We start from the raw sequence: 23,550 nt of genomic DNA on the forward strand, positions 1-23,550 counted from the left end.
ACTTTTGATATTAGATATATATTTAATGTACAAAATAAATTGATTGAAGGTAAATTTAATAACTAAAATTTATAACTAGAAGTGAGAAAAATCATTAATACCTGAAAAAGCGATCGTAATAAAATTGACCACTCATTTAAATTTCTTTTTTTAGCATATCTGATGGATATTATTACAAGTGGTCATTTTGTAGTTAATAATTATTACTAATGACTATATAGACCCTGATAGATTGAAATTTAAATACATAATACAAGTTATCATTGAAAAAAGAAAAAAACTGTAACTCCTGGACGATATCACTAAATAAAAAAATCAAACTTATTAAATATTTAGATATCAACGTATCTTTATTATAAAATATAGCGAAAAATAGAAACTATTTCAGCATAAACTTGAAGATCATAAATGAAATCATGTCATATTTTCAGAAATTTAACATTTAGCAAAAGGTATTAAAGCAAATTTTTGTTACATGATATTGTGTGTCGAGGGTTTGTTCTGATTTATGTTACGACGGTGTTACTCTGTACTAATAAAATTGTCTAATTGGTTGTCTTGCTGTTACGTAAAATACATTATATCTTCTAAAAAAATAAGTTATTTTCAATTATGTAGTAACACAAGATGGTCATATGTTTATATTAATGATATATAAAGCCAATTAAGATGAATTAAAGATGGCATAACAATTTCAGTAAAAAACAGTTATGATATTGACTGTTTTTCGGTTCTAGTGTTAACCTTCAAGGTATTTTGAGTCGAAAGTATGAAAATTTCTTTGAGGTAAGATATTTTTCCAGAAATTTTAAATTTCATAATTTATCCTGCTAACATGAGAGTTATTGTTCAGTTGGTTCATATATCTACATATAAAATTTTATTACAATGATAATAATTTTTTTTTGACTCATACATGTTAAAAGCTATTTATTTGAACGATTTACAGGCTCTTAAATATTGTTCTAAATGTATTTCAGGGACAGAAGGAGATGCTACCCTGGAAAGGGCAGTTGACGTTTGACTTGTGTTTAAGTGGAACATCCAACATGCAACAACGAATGGTAAAGTACAGACAGGAATCTGTACAAGGGAGTTTCCCTGCAATTAACCAAATAAAAAATCGAATATTATTTAATTGTATTTTATTGAATAATTTTTCTTACGGCATAAGCTGCTCCGATCGCAATATGTAGTGTAACAGTTAATATTATTCCACAAATGCAACGTATGAAGGAATGCCATGTTAGAACCACGAAAAAACCTCCAAGAGCTCCAGCTGTTAATACAGAGTTATAGCCATAGATTCCGGTATATATCGCCTCCAGGGATTTTTGATCGTTTCTCAATAGAATTAACGCTGAATAAATAATGAAACATAGTTTTATGACTAGATTGTTTGAAAGTTAGACATAATAATTATACCATATTATAAAGCAATTGTCTACTTATTTATAATATTTCAATCTTTGAGTTTGTTATAGGTCTAAAATTGTTGGTTGGTTAGATATAGCAATTTATTTATTCAAAAATGTTTTTACATTCTATCTAATCCTACATGGTAGTTGTATATAACATTATGAAATTTTGAAAACTCCGGTTCAACACTTTCCATCAAAATATATAGACAAGTTTGATGACTGACTAAAATATGCAATACAATGAGATTTTTATTCGTTGAAATAAAACCTGACTGATACATTATCAAGTGGATGTAACAATTCGATTATGAGGAGTTCAAGATTTATCGGTAATCGATAAAAGTTTAGAAATTATTTATTATTTTCCCCTCCTAAAAAACAAAATCAATAGTCAATAAGAATGTTCTAAGATTTTAAAATTACTTAAACCTTGAGGACCCAAGTGTTTAGAGAGCCATATTGTAAATTTACCCCTAGTTTTTATTCTTATTTCATCATTTGACCTTGATAAACAATTTAACTTAAAAATGAAAGCTGTTTTTACTTTAAAAAAGAAACCATTTATTGCAAAAACAACAAAAATTTGTATGAAGTCAGAGACATGAAAAAAAAAAACACTTTTTGAATTCTGTAAATTCACTATATAAAAATTATTAAGAAATAACAATGGTTAAGCTTTTTTTCTAATTTTCTTGTCCAGATTTCAAATGTTAATTTAAAAATCAATGATCGACCACATAATATTCAAACTACCAATAATTTGACGTACACAAAACAACAAAAATATGGGGCCCAATATAAGTATCAGGAAACGATGAGTACAAATGAATTTATATAATACAAAAACGTACTTGTAAGTTCCTTAGTTGTTAAAAGCTGAAATAAGCCATACAATAGGTTACTTATTGAGGAAAAATGAAGAAAATATCATCCAGATAGTCTACATAATCTTATGTTCACTAAAGATAATTCACTACATAAAATAATAAAACTTACTGTAAGGGTCAAAAATAACATCCTTGATTGCTATGAGGGTGTGGCTTATATCTCGTACATCATTTAAGCTAAGAATACGAAACTATATTCATACTATGCTTCTGGTAAACTAAAAATAGAAAGCTACAAAAAAATTATAATTATCAATAGGTTGAGTCCTAGTCTGGATATATCAAATATACTGGGGCTATTTTAAAAACCTAAAAGACAAGTAGAAATAATGTTAAGGAAGTAACTTTGTAGTAAAGTTTTTTTTTAAACATTTTTGAGTATTTGATAAGCTAAATGTTTTATATAAATTGACCGTGAAACTACAAATATGAATTTATAACTATTCTATAAGTTTTTTTATGTTTCCATAAAAAATAATTTTTTAGATGATATGGTCCAATATTATATGAAAACTGTGGGATTTATATATATATATATTAGAATGTAGCACGTAGATGTGCTTATAAATCGATGTCATTTGACAAATCATACTTACACAAATTACTAACCTGTACAAGTTCCTAGAGCTCCCCCAAGTGACATGGAAGCTGCAAGTATTGGGGAACAAATAAAAAATCCAATAATCATCACTAGAGATCCAATCAATGTATTAATAGCATAGACCTGGCCAATTGATAATAAGGATCCTTCAGCAACCTATAGAAAAAATAGTTAAATATAATCGATGTACACAAGTTGTCAAACTAATTTGAACCTTTAACCAGTCGACGGAGCTATGAGGATTTGTTTCATTTGTATATACATCATTCATGGGCTCGTTAATGGACAAGGACTTTGCTCTCAGAGCCAAAAGAACAAATGATATTTGCCCCACAACATTGAAAGGAAAGGTGAAAGAGACCATTCCTAATTTTCTTTCCGTGAAAGAGCCATCCGATGTGAATGTGGAACTTTTTGTGGTCAAGGAGTGTAATAAATTTCCTATTCCGTTTTGAATTGGAATGCTAAAGTAAAATAACTACTAATTATTTAAATATAAATTGTATACTGGTTAAAACTAACCGTCATAGAAAATATCATTAGTATATTGTGTCAAACACAATTTAAGAAAATAATAGCATCTATCATAAGAGTATAAGATTAATTAGGACGATCATCTACAAAAAAACTTTTTATAAAAATTATTAATAGAACTACATATAAACGGGGAAAAACTTTCCCATCTCGTTGGATTGTGTAATATCATTAGTAAACATTAAATTATCATATAATTTTTAAAAAGATTACTTAGTCTTAATATCTTAAGGTGAATAATTTCTTGGGACTTGAAGTACCCCAAAAAAAAAAAAAACATGTTATTAATTTTGTATAAAATATTTAGTTAAAAAGTAACATTTTTTGCCATAGTTTAATGTGATAAATATATTATATAATGAGCAGTGTTAGGCGACAACACATGCCACAGCTCTTTACATAAGCTGTTAAATTTTCCTCAATGTAATATCTATTTATTAATTTCAACCAGTGGCGATAAATAAAGCCTCTAAAGTTCAAATTTTATTTAGTGTTTTTAAAATATAAAAATTATCATTCTTAACGGAAGTTATAATACAAATATTAAAACTTTGAAATAACGTGACAGTGCAAAGAAAAAAAACCCAACCAGCATAATAAAATAAAACACAAATGTTAATGATATATATATATATATGGATATACGTGTCAAACACAAAAAAAAACTAAAAATCCCTTTAGGTCAGCCTCACTTCCCTAGCGAAAGAAAAAAGGTATTGTATTTCAAAGACTCGTCGATCTGTAGTAAAAACCTTGCTTAGAAATGTCAATCTATGGTTTTAGTCAGTAACAATAGTGTTAACAAATGACTGACTTTCTTGTAGTTCATTATTTTTATCATAAAACACTCCCACTGAAATTGTGGGTGTGTCACTGTTTTCAGTAGAGGGTACTTTTTCTTCCTACTTTGCTTAATTTCCTTGAATTTTAGGAGATCAAATTTTCGGAGTTTTATAGATTTGTCAAGTAGATTTTTAATTGCCTTTTTTTTGGGGGAGGGATTTGCCATATCTAAATGGCTTAGCAAATCTTTTCAAGTTTTTCCATATTTTCGACTCCATTAAAATCTCCATTCGCTCCATAATCCGAATCTTAGTGTCGACAATTCCATCGTTCAATTATTCTTTGCTTACACTGTCTTTCAGAATGGTACTATTCAGAATCCATATTTTATTGTGTTTCTTCTCATTCGTAGTTGAAAATTCTAAAAGCATTTATTGATGATCAGAGATGAAGTTTGGAAGTATATCAATCTTAGATGGTTTGCATCCCCCATTGCTTCTAAAGAGGCACATGTCCAGCCTTGATGTCACGATTTTCTTTTTTCTTTTTTTTTTGGTTGAGAATGTATGATTATTTTTATTTAAAAAATCCGCACAGTCGATAATCTTCTTACTCAAATAAAAGAAAGAATGATGTTTTTAAATATATATGATATCTGTAGTGGCCTGATGTTTTAATTCTTTGTGACAGAAGAACCAGCATGGCAAACTATCATGGTATTCCCAAAATGTATTTTAACGAATCTAACTCAAATGAGGCAAGAAGGGATTCAAGAATTGTAACAAAAATCTGCATTGAAGTCTGTGATACCTACATACATATAAGTGGAAATATATATGTAAGGTCAAAATAAAACTCAAATATTGTATATATAATATTTTTGATATTATGTCCCGAATCAAAACAACCATATTTTTACTCAAAACTACTTTCCCCACTTGTGAAGAGTTGTGACTCAATATTTGCTGATAATTTTAACTTACGTTTTATTAATGAAGACTCCATAGCAAAACGAAAAGGTAATCATAAGGCTTCCACAGCACTCATAGCTATGATGTTGAACGATACAATTCATTGTTGAAATCGAAATTTCTGCTTCAATCATTGTATATTTGTATATCATTGTGCCATTTTTTAAATTTCTTACATAACTTTTCGTAAAAACAAACATTCAAGTCTACAATGTTTGTTTGCCCTTATTAATTATCCCTTATTACTAAAATACGACCTAAGAAGTTCTTATTCAATATGTAATACAATATGTTTACTTGTATTATGTCACAATAAATGATGAGATTTTAAAAACTGTATAGATCAATTTTTTTAAATCTATTTACTAAGACTTTTTTTTTAATGATGAAGCCATTTTGAAACTAATAATGCTCGAAATATACTTAAATCATTTAAAAAAAAAGAGTTTCGTAATTGGATAATATGAGAAACAAACAGTTTCCATTACAAAAAAATAATAATAATAACTAATTTGTTTTGAAAATAATTCTTCTTAATTGAAAAAAAATACTTTTATGTTCTCAATGTCTGGTTTGAGCCAATGAGCTGAATATGTTTAAAACTATTTTGTATGCAGAGATTTAAATACTTCAACAACTTTCTTGAATAATAATAATTTCAACAATTTGCTACATTTAAAAAAACTGAAATAATTAAAGATAACCCTGGATAATTCAACAAGTTGGTATTAATCAATAGATGTGATATTACTCTCTTGAGTGTAAATATGTAGATATATCAGTTTGAAATGATCAATCTAAACATAACATACTGAGAAAATTATACTTTTGTATCCTCAATTTTTTATTTTTTATAACATAAAGTTTACATCTTAATTATTTTCAGGTCGTGAATGTCATAAGTAGAGATGGATATACATAAACTGGATTGAAATAATCTAATAATGACCATATTTCATTTCATTTTTTTTTAACAACTGAAAAAGTTTATGATTTACAGTTTTTAACAAAACTTTACACTCTCTTCTTTGCTAATACTAGGAATAATTAATAATAACAATATTCTTTGCAGGTTATTAACATATTATACTTTTTTTTAAATTTACACTCACCTAAATTTAGACTCTTACAAAATCTTTGCCGTAGGTAACCTATTTTTTTACTTATGAACCATACTGTCAGGAACAAAGTTAAAAAATGCCATCAAGCATATAAAATTATCCTGTCACTTCACTATATGAAAATAAAAGCGAAGAAAAACTTGACGTCACAAAGTCTTAATCAAATATCTATTGATTAAGTCTATTTTTTTTTAAATCATGCAGGTTTTCCTTTAATACGGACTTAAAATTGGTTTCAACTGACATCCTGTCGTATCCCCGTCATAAGTCTTTGAAAAACGTCTCATATTTTAAAATACCCTCCACGCTTAATCTAATTTTTAAGAACATTTGACCTTGACTCTTTATTTAGGCTTAATTACTGTTTTTATTTGTAATCCAAAGACAGGATTTTTATACTTCCAGGTTCCAATATCGATTAGATATGTTATCTGCTAACCTTGCATGTAGATCTCTATCTATGTTAATATCATGGATCAAAGTTTGTTCCGAATAAGAAATGTCCATAGGTTTTGAGACGAAATGAGATTGAAAGTCAAAATTTAAGGAACAATACATCTTCAATAATTTTTTTTTTGTTAAATTTGGGGGTTTTAACGCGAAAAAGTGGAACTTTTTTTCTAATGACGATATAAAATAATTGTTGAGATAAATATTATATTTTTATGATAAATTTACTTTTAAGTGTTATTTTTTGAAGGTTTTTTTTAGATTTAGAGTTGATAAATAAGACAAACCGACAAAAACTATCAATATTTTAGGTTACATCCGAAAATCAATAGAGTAGAGAATGTGCAGTTTTATTAACAAATTTTTTATAATTATTTAATTTTTTTTTTTTTTTCGAATCGAATACTTTTTTATCATTATATACATTATAGACATAATGTATAGAATAGATCGTTTCACATAAAAAAATTTATTTTTGCTATAAATATTAAACTTTAATACAAAATTAAACAACTTCTTATTTATTATCTTTTGACATGATTTGAAGGTCATCAAAGAGCTGATGGTGCTGCAACTTGACATTTGTTCCATACAATTAAAAAATTTAATCTCTGACAGATAAGTTTGCTTTTAAGTAGTTTAAGTATTTTGCTTTTAGTGCAACTTTCATTTTCCCCTGCCATTTTCCTAATGCCAACGTCCGAATGTGGTAATGCTCATGAGGCAACATACTGACAACTAAAGTTTCTGGGTTGGAAAAAAAATATTTTTTTCGATGAGACAATATATAACAGACTTAAGATTTTCTGATAAAAATCCAGAGCAAAGCCTTTGTTAAAAAACATGTTTATTTCCATCATTAAAATACATGTTTTTCTTGATAAGGAACCAAATTGAAGCGTTGATTTTAAGCACTTACTTGGCAAGCACTTGCATAGATGTAGTATGTATTTGAAAAAATGTTAGGTTGAGTCAAAACATGTATTTTATAAAACTTAAAAACAAATTTTAAAGCTACGAGCAAAGTTATAAGCTTATCGGTTAAGTGGTTTCGGTTCTTGAGCCTCTCGAACCGGGTCCCAAAGAGTCGAACCGGTACAGCAATATATTGATTATCGGTCTGTGTTCTTGTGCTTTTATTCTTTTTTAGAATATATAATGAAAATATAATATACAGTATAAAGAATAAATTATCTATAAAAATTATTCAATTTTCTTAGGTTTTTTTTGTGTGCAATTTCTGCGTTTTCCAATGATTTTTTTATGTTACCAGGGTGATAAAGTTTTATCTAAGTTAAAAATAGCTATGGGCTTCGTATATATCTGGTAAAGTTGTTTTAGACAGTGTAAATAGAAGAGGGAAGAGTGGGGTATAGAACAGATATAGGTTCGCTACTAATCTTGTTGGGTTGACTAAGATGTAGCAAAATATAACACAACATACCTAATTCATTTTACAATTATTATAAATAATTTAGAGATTAAACTGACTACGACGACAATCGAAACAGTTGAAAAATAAATTTTAATACAAATTTAGTAATCTCGTACGCTAATGTAGAAATTACATCGTCTATTTTATGTACCCTCAAATCATTTCATAAATTAATATTGGTCGTGTTGGATCGGCCTAGAAGGACTGCAGTACTATCAGTCCTGTTTAAAAAAATTTGTTTGTCATGGGATGGGTCCTCATCGGTATTTTATCGTTACTACAGAAGCTGAAACGAAGTAGTTAGTATGTCCTTTTAGATTTTGAATATAACCTCTTTCAAGGGATAAGATATGTAAGATTTAAAGTAGGAGGTGTCTGGCTACAACCTACTATTTTACGTTCTAGCTATCTTTTATTGATTTCTTTCTATTTATATTATTCAATCTTAGCTATGAGGGAAGAATAGCTGGGATCGTAGGAATAAATGACCGATGTATCTGTCCTTAAGACCATGGAATGGTAAAAAATATCGGACAGTTAAAATCAAAGACTGAAAGGGGGAAGGGGGAAAAGACTGATTAGGCAATCAGAACTAGTACCGATTCAATACTAATAGTTGGATGTATTTGACAAACGATTTTCAATCTAAGGAATATTTCATTGGCAAATAAATTATTAAATTAAATACAAGAATATAATTAACAATGCGAGACTCTGGTTAAAAAAGAAAAAGATTCTACTATTAAGATGAATTTTTGTTCTCTATATATACTTAAAGGGCCATAAAAGAAATTCATCAGGAAAAAAAAGTAAAAGTAAAGAATAAATGGTTACAAAGTGTACTTCCACAAGAACTAATTAGGTTTTTTGAAAAAAAATATTTCCCTTCTTAAATAAGGGAGAAATAACCACTAAAAAAAGGTGAAAAAATCAACTTTTTAAGGAGTTAAACTTTTTTATAACCTTTGGTAGAAGTATAGTTTATGTAATGTATAACTATTGCTTCTAGGCTTTAAAAAAAAATTATTTTTATTTTTTTCAATGATATTTTCTGCTGTAAATGATATTATTTGTAACCAATTTCTGAAAAATTATGGAATCCTCAATACATCAGATTTAAAGAGACAATTTTAGGCCAACTATAAGATAAATATAAAGCTTTCTAATAGCTACCATTATTCAACGTCAAATTAAGTAGGATATAACGAAATTTTTTCAACTTATAATGTTTGCTTAATAGTCATTTATGTGTAACCAATGGATACACTGTATAAGTTTGCCCACACGTCATACTTTGTCTTTTTATCTTGAAATTGGAGACAGTAACAGAGGATAGTTGAAATTCAATTATCGCAACCTTTCAATAAGAAGGAAATAACTTTGGTACGTCAAGCGTAGGGACGCGAATTGAAAGAAGAATATTATTGGCTATTCAACTATCCACTGTCGCTGTTTCCAATAGAAAGAGAAAGTATGACCTATGAGCGAACTTATACACTCTACCCTAACCAATCACATGTTTCCTTTCTTTTGTCAAATTACCTTATTAAATTGATATATTCCAAATAGTTAATTCAAGTATAACAATCAACATTTATCATATTTATAAGGCGTCATGAATAGTACAAAAAATCGACTGCTGACAAAAAAATAAACGTAAGTGGGATAACGTCGTGAGATAAGTTTCTATAACGCTTTATACCTCACGTCATGGGCAATAAACAATAACGTAGTTTGGTAGATACGTTATTCAAAGAAACTTGTAATTATTTCTTACTTGATTTTTTTTTTGAAAAAGTTATTGGAACGATTAGAATTTCATATACAGTAATATCTTGATTCTTTCTTCTAATTTACATGTTGGATTAAAAAAACCTTAGCTTTAAAATACAAGTTTATTATATATAAGAACTGGTTGAGAGTAATTGACAGTCAAAGATACCTCTTTCAATTTATTTAGTAATTTCGTATATGATAAATTGCTTTGACTTATGAGTTCTGTTCAGGAAAAAATAAATTAAAACAAATTAATTTTTGTTTTTATTTTTTGACAAGTTAATTTTTCTTGGCCCTGACTTCGGGCAATATTTTGTCCTGAAAGTAAACAAATAAAAGTAACAGTGAAATAATTATTATTTTAAAACAAATATTTAAAATAACTAACACATATATATTTAAAATAACATAATTTAAAAATGCCGAAATAAAGTATTTACATATCTAAGAATAGTTTATCTTTTGAAATTGATTATTCATAATCAATAAAACTTCTATACAGAGTTTTTGATTTCTTTACAATTAATAATAGTCTATAAATTGTAGACACAGATTTCAGTGTAATAATATTAACTCTCATTAAGTTCAACGACATGTAGATGTCCCCCTCATCAACAATTGCCAAATATTGTCTAATTCTCATTCTTCTATTTTGTGAATAAGGACGCTTCACGAATAAAGGAAATTCACCATTTTCTTTTTCCTCTCACAGCCTACAAATATTTTTACCGCTCTTTTTTTACCCATTTATTTGTAGGTAGCAAATTTTGAATGACCCTATACCTTACCCACCACATGTTAATAGGAAATCAGAAGTTTATGAGTTAGAATATGTATATATTGACAAACGTTATATAAAATTAAAACAAGGTCAAATCAAAGTGGTTTTTTTAATAGTATTTTACACTTTTTTTTAAAAATTTTAAATTATAATTAAAAGAAAATTACTTATGAACACATTCAAAGACTCATATTTGAAAATATTAAAAGAAACAAAATAAGAACAAGAGAAAAAACTGCCGTCAAAGCACAACAATACTCGCACGTGTGTGTAACATAAATATAAAATAACATATGATTAGTAAGATAATTTTTATTTTCCCTCAATCATAATATAATTTTTCAAAAGTACGCATTAACATACACTTACAACGCATTAGCCTAGGATGTATATATAAAAGAAGAGATGGAAAAGAAACCCGACCTAAAAAAGATATCTTGAAAGTTTCTTAATTTTTCTCTTCTCCCTCCCTATCAATCTTATTTCCTCTCGGCCAACCTTGCCCACCTGAACTCATTTAATGCATCCAAAGCTAAACGACTCGTAGGAAAACATTACAAGGTATGTACCTATGAATTGATACTTTTTTACTAAATTTTGAACGTTAATTGTGAAAAAATGGTTACATATTTAATTTTTAAAGTATGCGCCTTCGCTAGCCATCCATTTTCGCCATCTTGTAGGGAATTTGTGGATGCCTTTCCAAAAAAAAATGTTCATCTTTAGCTACAAACCCGCCATTGATCCATTTTTGGCTTCAGGGTGAGAATCGAAGTGTAAATAATTGAATGCATGGCCCCTCGATGCAAACAAGTGATAATCGGAAGGCGCCAGGTCTGGTGAGTAAGTTGTATGAGAAATAAGTTCCCAGTTGTACGATTCAACAAGCTGGTGGGTGGCTATAGAGCGATGCGGTGGTACGTTGTCATAAAGGAAAATTACCTTGTGTTGCGTGGCTTCATATTTTGGGCGTTTTTGGGCGTATAGCATGGTTCAAATCGGCCAATTGTTGTTGGTAGCGATCATAATTAACGGTTTCACCGGGTTGTCGAAGGTCATACCATATGACACCCCACTGGTTCCAGAACACAAACAGCATTGCTTTCTTTCCAAATCACCACCTTGGAATTTTTAAACCACCTGAAGCACTGTGCTCTGCTTAGAGCCTGCCCACCGTAAACTTCCACAAGCATTCGATGGGCTTGAGAAGCGTTTTTCTTCAATTGGTAATAGAAAATCAATGATGTCTGCATATCGTAGTTTGTAAGCACAAAATTGGACATTTTTACGTGCAAAAAAAGTGCATTGCGGAATTAAACAATGATTTAAATATTGTTGTCACATGTCGAAATAAGCATTTAGATTTTTGGACCGATTTATAATGTTAACTGACGACACCTAGGGACCAATAGCCGAAAGTCTCATTTGATAGGCGCATACCTAGTATGTTACTTTGCCACAGACAAAAAATACTGTAATTTGATTACAACTGTCGAGGCCACTCGCTCGAGATCGCTGACATCATCAAAACTACTTTTTTTTGGGGGGATGTTATATTTGATAATTTTCAAATATGAGATTATATATGATGTGTAGTTGTACAAGCCTAAGAAATGTTGATTTTCATTTTCAAAAGATTCTTTGATTCTACTCGGCCTAGTTCATCGGTGATTAATTTTTATTAAAATGCCTGTATGCAAACTTTGCTTGATTTTAATATAACAATAAAAAACTTCATTATTTTACTATCTATTGATTTCCTATTTTAAATATTTTCCTAATCAATTACACAGTATAATTATACATGCTTACAAGTAAAGTGGTTTTATTATGAAGCTACATTCTTTTTAGAGCGAATGATGTAGTTAATAATTTTCTTCAAACTTTTGTGAGAAAGTTGGACTGAAAAGATTTATTGTGTAATGTTTTTTGACCGACTTTTTTGAAATATATATAATTAATAAAAATTCAAAATGAAAAGTTTTAACGCAAAGTTGTATTAAAAGGTTCATTTTATATACAAAATGTATAGATAAAATACTTTGAAAATGTCATACATAATTTGTAAGTATAAAGATGAGACAATAAATTTATGGATCTAACCATACTTTTCTAATAATAATTATAAAAAAAAAGATGTTAATGGTCCTTGTGTTTTATAAATTAATCATCACGTCTTTTCTTTCACGACATTATTATGTATACCGTTTCTCTGCTGGGATTTATCGATTTATCACATTTACCAGAAAATCCAGACAAAAAAATGATTTTTTCAGAAATGTTCCATTTAATTATATCTTTTATAAAATTCCATCAATAAAAATTTGCATGACATAGCTCAATGGGGACTCTGCAAAAAATAATATGTTGAACTTGATGTGGATAAGTTTGTGTCTTAAAAAATTCAAAAAAAAACAAAAGAGAAGGGATAGACAATCGTCGAGCGAAGGGACTACCCCCTCAATTACGGAAAGTAAAAAAGCATGCATATCTAAATAATACCGATATGAATGTATCGAAAAAACTAGAGGCCTACGAATATTGCAGACCAATATTGATGGGCTCTCATCCAACAAAAAAAAAAGAAAAATAGTTCACTAAAGTATTTGATTGCAATCGATCTCCCCAAGGTGGGCTCTTAAAATGATACGAGGCTGCAAAGTGCAGGTGAATGGTCCTTCATTTGAAGTAATTAGAAAAATTACTCTTCCAATGCAATTTTAACTGGAGCAAATTACCCAGCAAGGTGTGTTAAAATACTTGTTACAAGAAATATCTCGGCAAGACTGGTTGATGAAGATAAAAATAGAAATTATGTAGTCACAGAGGTGTAAATTTAGCCATCTCTATACCATCGGGGGATAAAGAATTCTTTAAAACTTTGCTAACCAAATTAAGATACAATCCCATAACAGAAAAAGTTTTAACAGCTGGAGAATTGAATGTATCAGAAAGAAACTAAAGGGGATTTTACGCCCAAATGTGGTTTCTCTAAAAGAAATAATTTTATAGCATGGAAGATGTCAAATGAATTGTATGATCTTACAGATATAACGGGCAACTACAAGCCAACCTTCATTAAGCAAAATGCAAAAGTTAAATCAAGGACAGAATAGGCCATGTCTATATCTCTGATGAATGACTTTGTAAAAATATCAGATGAAAAGATAAACACAAATGGTTTATCAGATCATTTTTTCTTCGAGGTAGTATTAATAGAACGTGAAAATCAGAGGAATGCACACTCAACCGAATTACGAGGAAAGGGAGTCCATATAACATTCCAAATGGAAAGATGAGAATGAACTTGGCAAGGACGGTTTCAGAAATGACTTTACTAGGGCAACGGTGAAGACGGAAATTATAGATAAATATCTCGTAGCAATTTGGGAACCGGTCCTCAATCAAACAGAAATTTACTTGAAATATCGGATATCATTGGGGGTCTTCTTTACTGGGATACATTTTAATGACGCTTGGGCACACTGTGTGGAGTGTAAGTAAGGCAAGACAATTTCTTGCATAGTCTGGGACTGTGGAACATTACGGGACATGATAGAGAATGTGAGAAAGGGTGTAGGGGAGAAAATAGGAATAAACACTGATCCAGTGAGCTTCTATACGGCTTCAAAGGAACCAACGAGGGACTTCGTCTGCTGTCGAAGGTTATATGCAAGATTCAGACTTTTATCTCTGCAGCGCGTTTCAGAGGTGTCTGCCCTTCACCAAAAATAGAGGAGGTGGCTCTTGGGGAGTTTGAATTAACACTAATAAAGACGGACTTCTAAATTTCATTTAAATGCAACGGGAATGGTGTGGCCAAGATTATTTTTGGCTTAAATGTTGTCTATTACGTCATTTTTTAATACTATATGTGTTTGTAATTATCTTCACAACGAAAAAGTGACTATTCTTCTTTTTTTGATCACTTCAAGCCACCTTAGCTACCTGTAGTTAGTTAGTTATCCAGTACTAAAGCATGAAACCAAGTAGCGAAACGCGACCGTTAGCCAGAGGAGAAAGAATGGTGCTGCGTTATAATTTTTTTCGCGAGATGTCGCTGTTGATTTTCCTGCCACCGAGTCTCACCAATATAAAGTAACCTTCAGTGAAGCTCTTAATGCGGTAAAGTTTGAATTACTTGAATTTAAATATAGTAGTATGGATGATCATTATCTACGAAACCTCTGAAATTCACGTTTTTCATTTAGTTACTCAAAGGTTATTGCTTCCTATTACTGTTGTAATGCCTTGTACCTCAGGTAATTACATTTTTGAGAATCACAAAAATTAAATAAGTATATTTATGAACAGCAGCAAGTCGCCCAGAGTCCTTATTTCTTCACCAAATCACGAGACAGATAAGTATTTACTTCATTGTCGTCATAAAGGATTCAAGATGTCAAATTAAGTAACAGTTAAGAGACAGTAAGTGTATTTCCTTATAGTGGTGGAGGATGCTAGATATTCCGTGATCAATTACTTTCGTGAGAGGAAAATGAAAAAAACCAAACGGAACCCTCATCTATTGAAATGCCTTTCGAACTCCAATATTACTAGGACACTAGTGTTCCTAATTTCATAATGCGAGGGATTTACCAAGGAATATACTAGTTTCTACAATATATATCTACGATATCTTTATAATCAATCACGCTGAGGTTTTCGAAGAAAAGTTATCACAATCAGTATAATCGTACGGAAATATGGGGATATATCATATAATATAAGAGTTTATTTTTTTACCAAAGAAAATAAACTGATGTCATACTGTAAGAATATTGTAGATTATTTGGATCCAAGTGGTCAGCTTCAGCTTTTCTGTCATAAAGACATATTGTCTTCCTGTATTTATTGTGCAAATACATGTATAATATCAATATAACATTAAATACTTAATATTTCATCTTAATTAGTATTGTTTCCATATTTTTACTTCAAAAAGTAAAAATACTTCATAATATAACCAAAGTAATTCATTACCTTCAAATTTGATATTCAAATTAACTCATATGATCAAACTGAATCTATTTATTGAACATCCAATAAAATTATTATATAGACGGTTTTTAATAAGCTCTATAAGATTCAAAATGATACTATAAAATAATTTTAATTTATTGACTTCAGAAATGAGTTTAATAGCTTTTGACTTTTTTCTCTATTCTCTGATAATAAATTTTTTAAAAGATATAATATATTTGAAACTTTTTTTTGGTTGTGTTTGATGGTTATTGTATAGTAATAAATATATTTTAGTTTTGAAGTTTTTCTATTATTATTTATAACAAGACAGTATTACTGCACATAGTTTATATTTATGGAAAAAATAATCTTCATTTTCAAACAAAATAACTGAAATTCCTTTTCGAACGCAATTCAAATCCAGTTTTTTCCTTCAGTTTAAATAAAGACGAAAGACCATCATTATGGTATAAAAGAGTTTCAGACAAACGATCAAAATTATTAATTATTTTATCCCGTTGTACTTATAACGATCAATAAAACTATAACTATTAAATCAGGAAATTAATTTGGTATTTAGTAAGGAATGAGACAAATAAGTACATTATGAATGAGAAAGTTAGTGAATCTGAAAATATAACAAAAGCTAAAGAGTAAATTATTTTTGATACTCATATAACGCGGCTCATTCTTACCACGAAACACTAAACGGGTTGAGGAATACTGATACTCAATTCCTATTACACTCAACAATTCAATTTACGTCTCCTGGACCTTCAATGAGCATCTTCTAAGAGTAAAATCTATTCCACGATCCTATTAACTCCTCCTAATTATCTTTCCAAACAATAACCCTCTAGTGGACAAAAAATACTGTGCACCATGACTTTTTCAGCTGTTCATCACGTGGGTCCTTGTTTCGCTACTTAGTTTAAAGCTTTAACCACTACATACCTACGTACGCGCACGCTTATATTTATTTAGCGAGAAAAAACAAGGAGCAAGATTTTATTGGTTAATTATTGTTATGTTTTTATTTTAATGTTACTGATTCCCTTGGGGACAAATAAAAGGAAAGGGAGAAAAATAGGGATGTTATATTATTACTCATTAGTCATAATCAACTATGAATCATGACTTGGTATTTAAAATTATTTATATTTGTGCTCTATGTCGCCCCTAAAAATTTGCAAAGATTCATTGTTATGAGGGAAAAAAAGAAGAAGAATGTTATCTATATGTTTGTATACTTACGCATATATTGTTGTGTTTTTTTTTAGAAAATTTAGTTTTAATTCAATCACGTGTAAAGTTGTATTTATATAGAAAAAAAATGATATAATTTGTTTTTATGGAATATATATATTGAAAAAAAGACAAAGAAAAAAATTTTTCGTCTCGGTTCTTCCAAGAGAAGGAAATATACTCTAAATACAAATATTGACTTCGAAGATAATTCCTTGGTCAAAATGAGTATATGTATGTAATGCTACTTATAATGTGTACTAATATTGAATCAGAGCAAAGAAGCAATTAAAAAATGTGGAATACAAGTTTATGTGATATAAACTGGTTTAATTATTTATCCTTTACAAATGATATACTATGAATATTTATCAGAAAGTGGCCAACGAACCACTATGACAAAACCTAAAAATTATCATTTAATAATAAGTTCTAAGAAAAATTGGGTGATTTTTTTTTCCTGAAGGACATTTTGCAAAGGGCATATTTGCCATATTTTTCCAAGAAAAGGATATATGTTGTATTAATATATTCATTCATATTGAATGAATACATCGAGTGGTACTATTTATATTCTTTGATAAATACCATTCCAGACAATTATTACAATAATAGTTACATATTTTAATGCCATTGTATCATACAAGAAAAATAAACTTAAAAACTTGTTGAAGGAGCTTTTAAGTCACTTGGTAAGGTGTTCATATCTTAGCTTGAGATCTATTGGAGGTATGAACTTACATTCTTAGATTTACAACTCCAAAAGATTTGAGTCTCTGAAGTACACTTTTTGGATTAGATGGCTGTCGTCTGGAGGGTTAAGGTTTATTCAACAATGGTGAAGACATCAAAATAAATTATGATGTTTTATAATTTTTTTTGTGACTCTAATTTTCTAAATTGTATAGAACATAAAGAATTCTCGCCTAGATATAATATATAAATCTAGCTATATATATAATAGACCTTAATAAACTTCACCAGAGAAATAATAAAAGGAAAACCTTTCTTTCTTTCTGATTAATTAGCCTTTGAATATAATATTAATTTAAATTTAGAATGTAAATATTGTATTTTTATTTTATGAAGAAAAATAACCACATTTAGAGTGTTGTACCACCCCCCCGAAAAAAAATGTATTTATAGATATATACCTACACATATTAATAAGAAATAAAATATTTCAGAAATTGAAAATTCATAAATTTTTAAGTATATTTTTATAAATAAACATTCAAAATGCATCTTTTTTTTGGAATTTTTTTAAAAATTCAAATTGATGTTCCATGAAAAAAAAGAAAATTAATTGGAAATTGACAAATATTTCCGTTAAAAATCAATTTTTATGTGTTAAATTTATATGAAAATGCATTTTCTATCCAATATTATTACATTGGCAATATATATTTTTTTTTGCAACTGAACAAAAACCAAAAATAAAATTTTGTACTGATTTCTTTTTTCGCCCATGACTTATTTGTTATTTCATATATTTATTAAATATCTGTAATTGTATGGATTTTTTTGGTGACACCAGTCATTTTTTGGTATCTAACTCAACCCTTATCTACTCTCCTTGAGCTTCAAAAATATTTTTGTGTTTTGGGTATACAATAAGCCCCCTTTATATTAAACTTTCCCTGAAAATCGGAATATCCATTATAGCCATAAGTTCACAGGAGGTTCACATGCAAAGTTTAACCCATAGGTCCAATGGTGAGGGCACCCATAAAGGACACCGACAAACTGTATTATATAATAAGTTGGGGGAAAGGTAATTTCGTATTTCCGGCCCCCATTTTTTAGTTAAGTGTATTTTGATCATTATTGGTCACATGGGATCATACGATAAAGCTTTGTACGGGTATGAGTGCGTATCAACGACCATAATACTGACAAAGAGAAAAGAAACATATTAATCGACAGCGTACAACAAATGCAATGTAAAATTGCACGTTACTTAGTCGTCGCATTCTTTTTAATTATATTAAAAGGATTGTTATAAATAGTAAATATGACAATCCTTTTATACAAAAATATAAATATTTTAAATCATATATTATAAAATACAGGCAATTTTTTATCATGCCTATTTTGTATTAAAAGAATTCCATTAACATAAGGCAACTTTCTTTTGGAGTTTTTTTTCTTTTTTGTATCATATAAAAAGGAAAAAAGAAAGTACGTTTCTCTCCCATTTTATTATTATTTTTCTGTGCTTTTCTTCTACTTTTTCTCTCTTTATCTCAAAATATACAGAGTGCCCCAGGAAAAAATTTCTGCGATGAAGAAACAAAATCATAACCTAAATAACTTTTTATTAAAAAAGTCTAATAAAAAATGTTATTGAAAAAACTTTCAGCAATCAATCATGGCAAGAATTATTCAATATGGTTGCCTCAAGCCTCTATCTTACCCTCGACTTGAGGTTGGAACTTGGTACAGGTTGCCACAGTATAATCACTTCTTGATGCTGGCCTTGAACTCCTGCACATTTCTGTGTGATGTCTTCCCAACCTTGCTCTCTAAGATGCTCCACATACTGAAGTCGAGGGGATTGATATAAGGACTGGGAGAAGGCCAGAATATCTTGTTCCAGAAGTTTTTAAAGTTCTCCTTGTAAAATTTATGCATATTCAAGGCCTTATGACTAGAGGCACCATCTTGGGAACACACATAGTTATTCACATTATAGTTAGCCTTCATCCAGGGCGCTTCAAACCATTTTCTCCACTTCTTGCGCGCCTTCTGACTCCTTCCCTATTCGTCTTGGCCACTGTCATGTTCCAAACTGTCCTCACAGTCACACTAACAATGTCTAAAGTTCTTTTTTGATCTACAGCCGCGTCGAAAAGATCCGAAACTCTCTGCCTTTTTCATTCCTGTTCACTCATTTTTTGTCCGATTTTGATCAAAAGCAAAACAATCCACAAGAAAAATAACATATGTATCGAAACATTACTTGACATGTTACCAGAAACCTTAATTAGTCCAAAAAAAAACCTCAATGACGTGGAAAAATTCCCTGTCGCACTATGTATACTTATACATAATACTACCATAGAAAAGTATATAACCGAAAAATCAACAACAATATCATCAAAGTATTAATATATACACACACATATATATACATAATATATATATAAATAAGTATTTATATTAGAGTAATTAGGAACAAAGTAGCTAACTTAAAACATATAATATAGAATACACTATCTAATTTTGGGTTTTATATTCTTTCCTTTACAAAATGACCTATTTTTGATTTGAACAATACAAAACTGACGCCTTGCTGGTCATTTAAATTTTAAAATGTGATTTTGGAGCGAAATTTTTCATTTTTAAGCCCTTCATATCGTCTAAACTATGATGTTATGAGTTAGCCATTATATACTTCTTTTATTTATCAGTAAAATATATTGTACACCTTGTTTTCAATCATTCAAAGCATCTCTGGTCCTTTCCATAAGGAAAAGTGTTTAACACGGTGCTTTATTTTGATTTGTTTGATATCAGCGTTTTTATATAAAAACTATTCACTACGCCATAAAACTAAAGGTAAATAAAACAATTGTGATACACAACATAACCCCCCTATATATTACCATTCGTTTTGTAAAAATCGTATAAAATAATGGAAATCGTCAAGAATGACATTAAGAAATAAGCGTTTTTACGAAAATTCACAGATCCTTGATAAGGGCAATGAATGGTAACGAAAAGGTCATTCATTACATCGCTGATGAGGAGAAGCAATATACTTATGAATAATTAGATTGTGAATTAAGGCAATCGACAAAAACACAAGAAACACCATAAATTTTATGATGCAGCATCAGACAATGGCTGAATTTATGATATGTTAAAATTGATCTGTCAAATATCATGGAGGATATTATATTTATATTAATGTGGCTTTAGTTAATTAGTATTTACATATTATACTTATGTTTAACCGTAGGTATGATATATTTGTTTAATTAATTGTGAAATAATCACTTAAGCATATATTATCTATTTATATTAGGAATAATCATCTTGAAATGTATGACGTGCTCAAGAGGATTTTTATTTAATTATAATATTTTCTCCTGCTCTTATGCTATTTAAAATGTAGGAGTTTCTCATCTTTATAGCAAAAATTCATTTTCTCCCCAAAAGACACATCAAAAGAAATTGATTTTAATAAAGGTCCCATCTTTAATTATGAGTAATGGGAATCTTACTAATAGAGAATGGAAATGAGTGTATTTGGCATATAAAAATTAACTCTTCATAATTTGAACAATTTGCTTATGCAATTTACAATTTTTATATACTATCAGATTTTACAATTTACTTTTTGAGTATTCCCAGCAAAAAATATGAAAGATATAGGTTCATGGTAGAGAAGTAAGACATTGACTCGAGAGATGGATTTAGAAATACATCAACAATTTTATATTATCAATAATAAGAAAAAAAAATTCTTAACCACATATGTAGATAAGGTTTTTGCAAAACTTTTTGTACTCAATATGCCCACCTTCATTATGAATCACAGCCTTTACACGTCGTCGGAAGGCCATTCAAGAATTAATGATAAACTCCTCTGACAATTTGTCATAATGGAGCACTTCAGTATGTACACATTTTGGTGTGAGGTTCCTGTTCGTTTCCCTCTCCAAAGTGCCCATATTGAAAAAAGTGAGCTCAAATCTGGTGAGGAAGAGGGCCATATCTCTTTGGACCAGAATTGAGCCATGTTAAATGCGCAGAACTTTTTGGTACTTGGCGGACTTGAGGGAGGGGGTAACGTCCTGAGTCCACGCGTTGTTACCCTCCGGATAATTGGTATTCAGCCATGGCAAGATGGTGTACGTAAGCACCTTATAGTAGGGTTCCTGGCTGATTTTCTGTCCAGCCTTGAAAAAGAACAAACGCATCTTCTTTACATAACAGGATATAACACTGAGGATCATTGTTTGGCCTATATGTTTGGTGTGATAACCCATTGGACCTCTTCTTTTGTTCTTCTTCGGTCGTTCCAGCAGTTGTAGATTTGATCAACTGTGAAAATCTTCTTGTCCAAGAAAATTTTCTGAATTGCCTTGATCCATGGAAGGATGTTCTTCGAACCCTCGAGCCTCCTAGCGTACATGCCCTCGGTCAGAAGGTGGCGTGGTGTTCTTATGAAAGAAACTAATCCCAAGTTGAGTTTCATTGCTCTCCTGATGGTCCTAGAAGCCCGATAGAAGTCATTGGTGAGACAATTCATCGACTTAGTGAAATATTCCTTTATATTCTTCTTCAAACTTAACAAGACCTTCTCTGGAGAGGTCTTTTTCAATTTTTTTCATCTTGACCAACTTAAAAGTCAGGCTCCTAGAACACTTAACAATGTCCGTAATCTTCATCAAATCATCTTAAGGGTCTAGGAGATCTAATTTGCAATTATTTTTCGCTTGTTGTATGATGATGATTTGACTAAATGATTAGTTGAGTTTGTTTATGTAAAAAGAATGGCGGAAACAGAATATCACGAAAATAATCAATAAGTCTTTTCATAGCAATGAGAAAATAAATATAAATGAACAATCCACGTTTTGCTGCCCTACCCTGTATATGTACTAGGTCAATTGAGAAGTCCCATACCTAACATATAAATGGCACTACTAGAATGATAAGAATATGTTTTTAGTTAGTCTTAATCCTGAAAAGATGCATGGAAACATTAGACAGCTGTCGGATCATTAGTTTCTGAATTATAGCATTTTGAGTGAAGCAACTTTTGTTAGTGTGAAAAAGTAGATAAAATTAATTTTGTGTTTTAATAAAATATTGGTTTTGAAGGGAAAAAATATAGTTGAAGCAAAAACTTGGCTGGATGCCAAGTTTCAGGACACTTCTCCAAGAAAATCAACCATCAAGGATTGGTATGCTAAGCTTAGACGTGGTGAAATGAGCACCGAAGACGGTGAACGTATTGGACGCCCAAACAAGGTTGTTACCGTCGAAAACATTAAAAAAATCCACAAAATGAATTTGAATGTCGGTAAATTGAAATTGAATGAAATAGAAGATACTCTAAAAATATCAACTTAATGTGTAGATCATAAGATTCACGAATATTTGGGTATGAGAAAACTAAGTGTAAAGTGGTCGCCGCGCAAGCTCACTTTTAAACAAAAACAAGGACGAGTTCGATTCGGAGCAAAGTTTGAAGATGATCAAGCGTAATAAACCCCAGTTTTTGCGTCGATATGTGACAATGGATAAACCTTGGCTCCATCATTTTACTCCAAAGTCCAATTAACAGTCATCCGAGTGGACTGCACACGATGAACCCGCTCCATAGCGTGGGAAAATGCACAATCGGCTGGCAAGGTTATGGCGTCTGTATTTTGGGATACACATGCAATAATTTTCATTGACTACCTTGAAAAAGGAAGATTCATCAACAGCAACTATTGAATAGTGTTATTGGATCGTTTGAAAGACGAAATTGCCGAAAAACAGCCGCATTTGAAGAAAAAGAAAGTGCTGCTTCACCAAGACAATGCACCTTGTCACAAGTCAGCGAAAACGATGGAAAAAA

General features: G+C 30.0%; 1 protein-coding gene across 4 annotated transcripts in view; it reads right to left on the reverse strand.

Annotated features, from left to right (window-relative positions):
• Positions 1-331: 331 nt before the first annotated feature.
• LOC121119809 (urea transporter 2) overlaps positions 332-23,550 on the reverse strand; it is a 99,181-nt gene continuing 75,962 nt past the window's right edge. For 3 of the 4 annotated variants that reach the window (XM_040714605.2, XM_040714608.1, XM_071889688.1), the window contains 4 exons: positions 3,124-3,373; positions 2,918-3,065; positions 1,167-1,360; positions 332-1,101 (listed from right to left, as the gene is read on the reverse strand). In XM_040714605.2, coding sequence (XP_040570539.1) covers positions 931-1,101; positions 1,167-1,360; positions 2,918-3,065; positions 3,124-3,373 — 763 coding nt within the window. In that variant the 3' untranslated portion in view covers positions 332-930. Of the gene's footprint in view, positions 1,102-1,166; positions 1,361-2,417; positions 2,486-2,917; positions 3,066-3,123; positions 3,374-23,550 lie in introns of those variants that run through there. The other variant, XR_005864846.2, reaches the window with a different exon arrangement.

The sequence above is a fragment of the Lepeophtheirus salmonis genome, chromosome 6, assembly GCF_016086655.4.
Source record: "Lepeophtheirus salmonis chromosome 6, UVic_Lsal_1.4, whole genome shotgun sequence".
Lineage (NCBI taxonomy): Eukaryota > Metazoa > Arthropoda > Copepoda > Siphonostomatoida > Caligidae > Lepeophtheirus > Lepeophtheirus salmonis.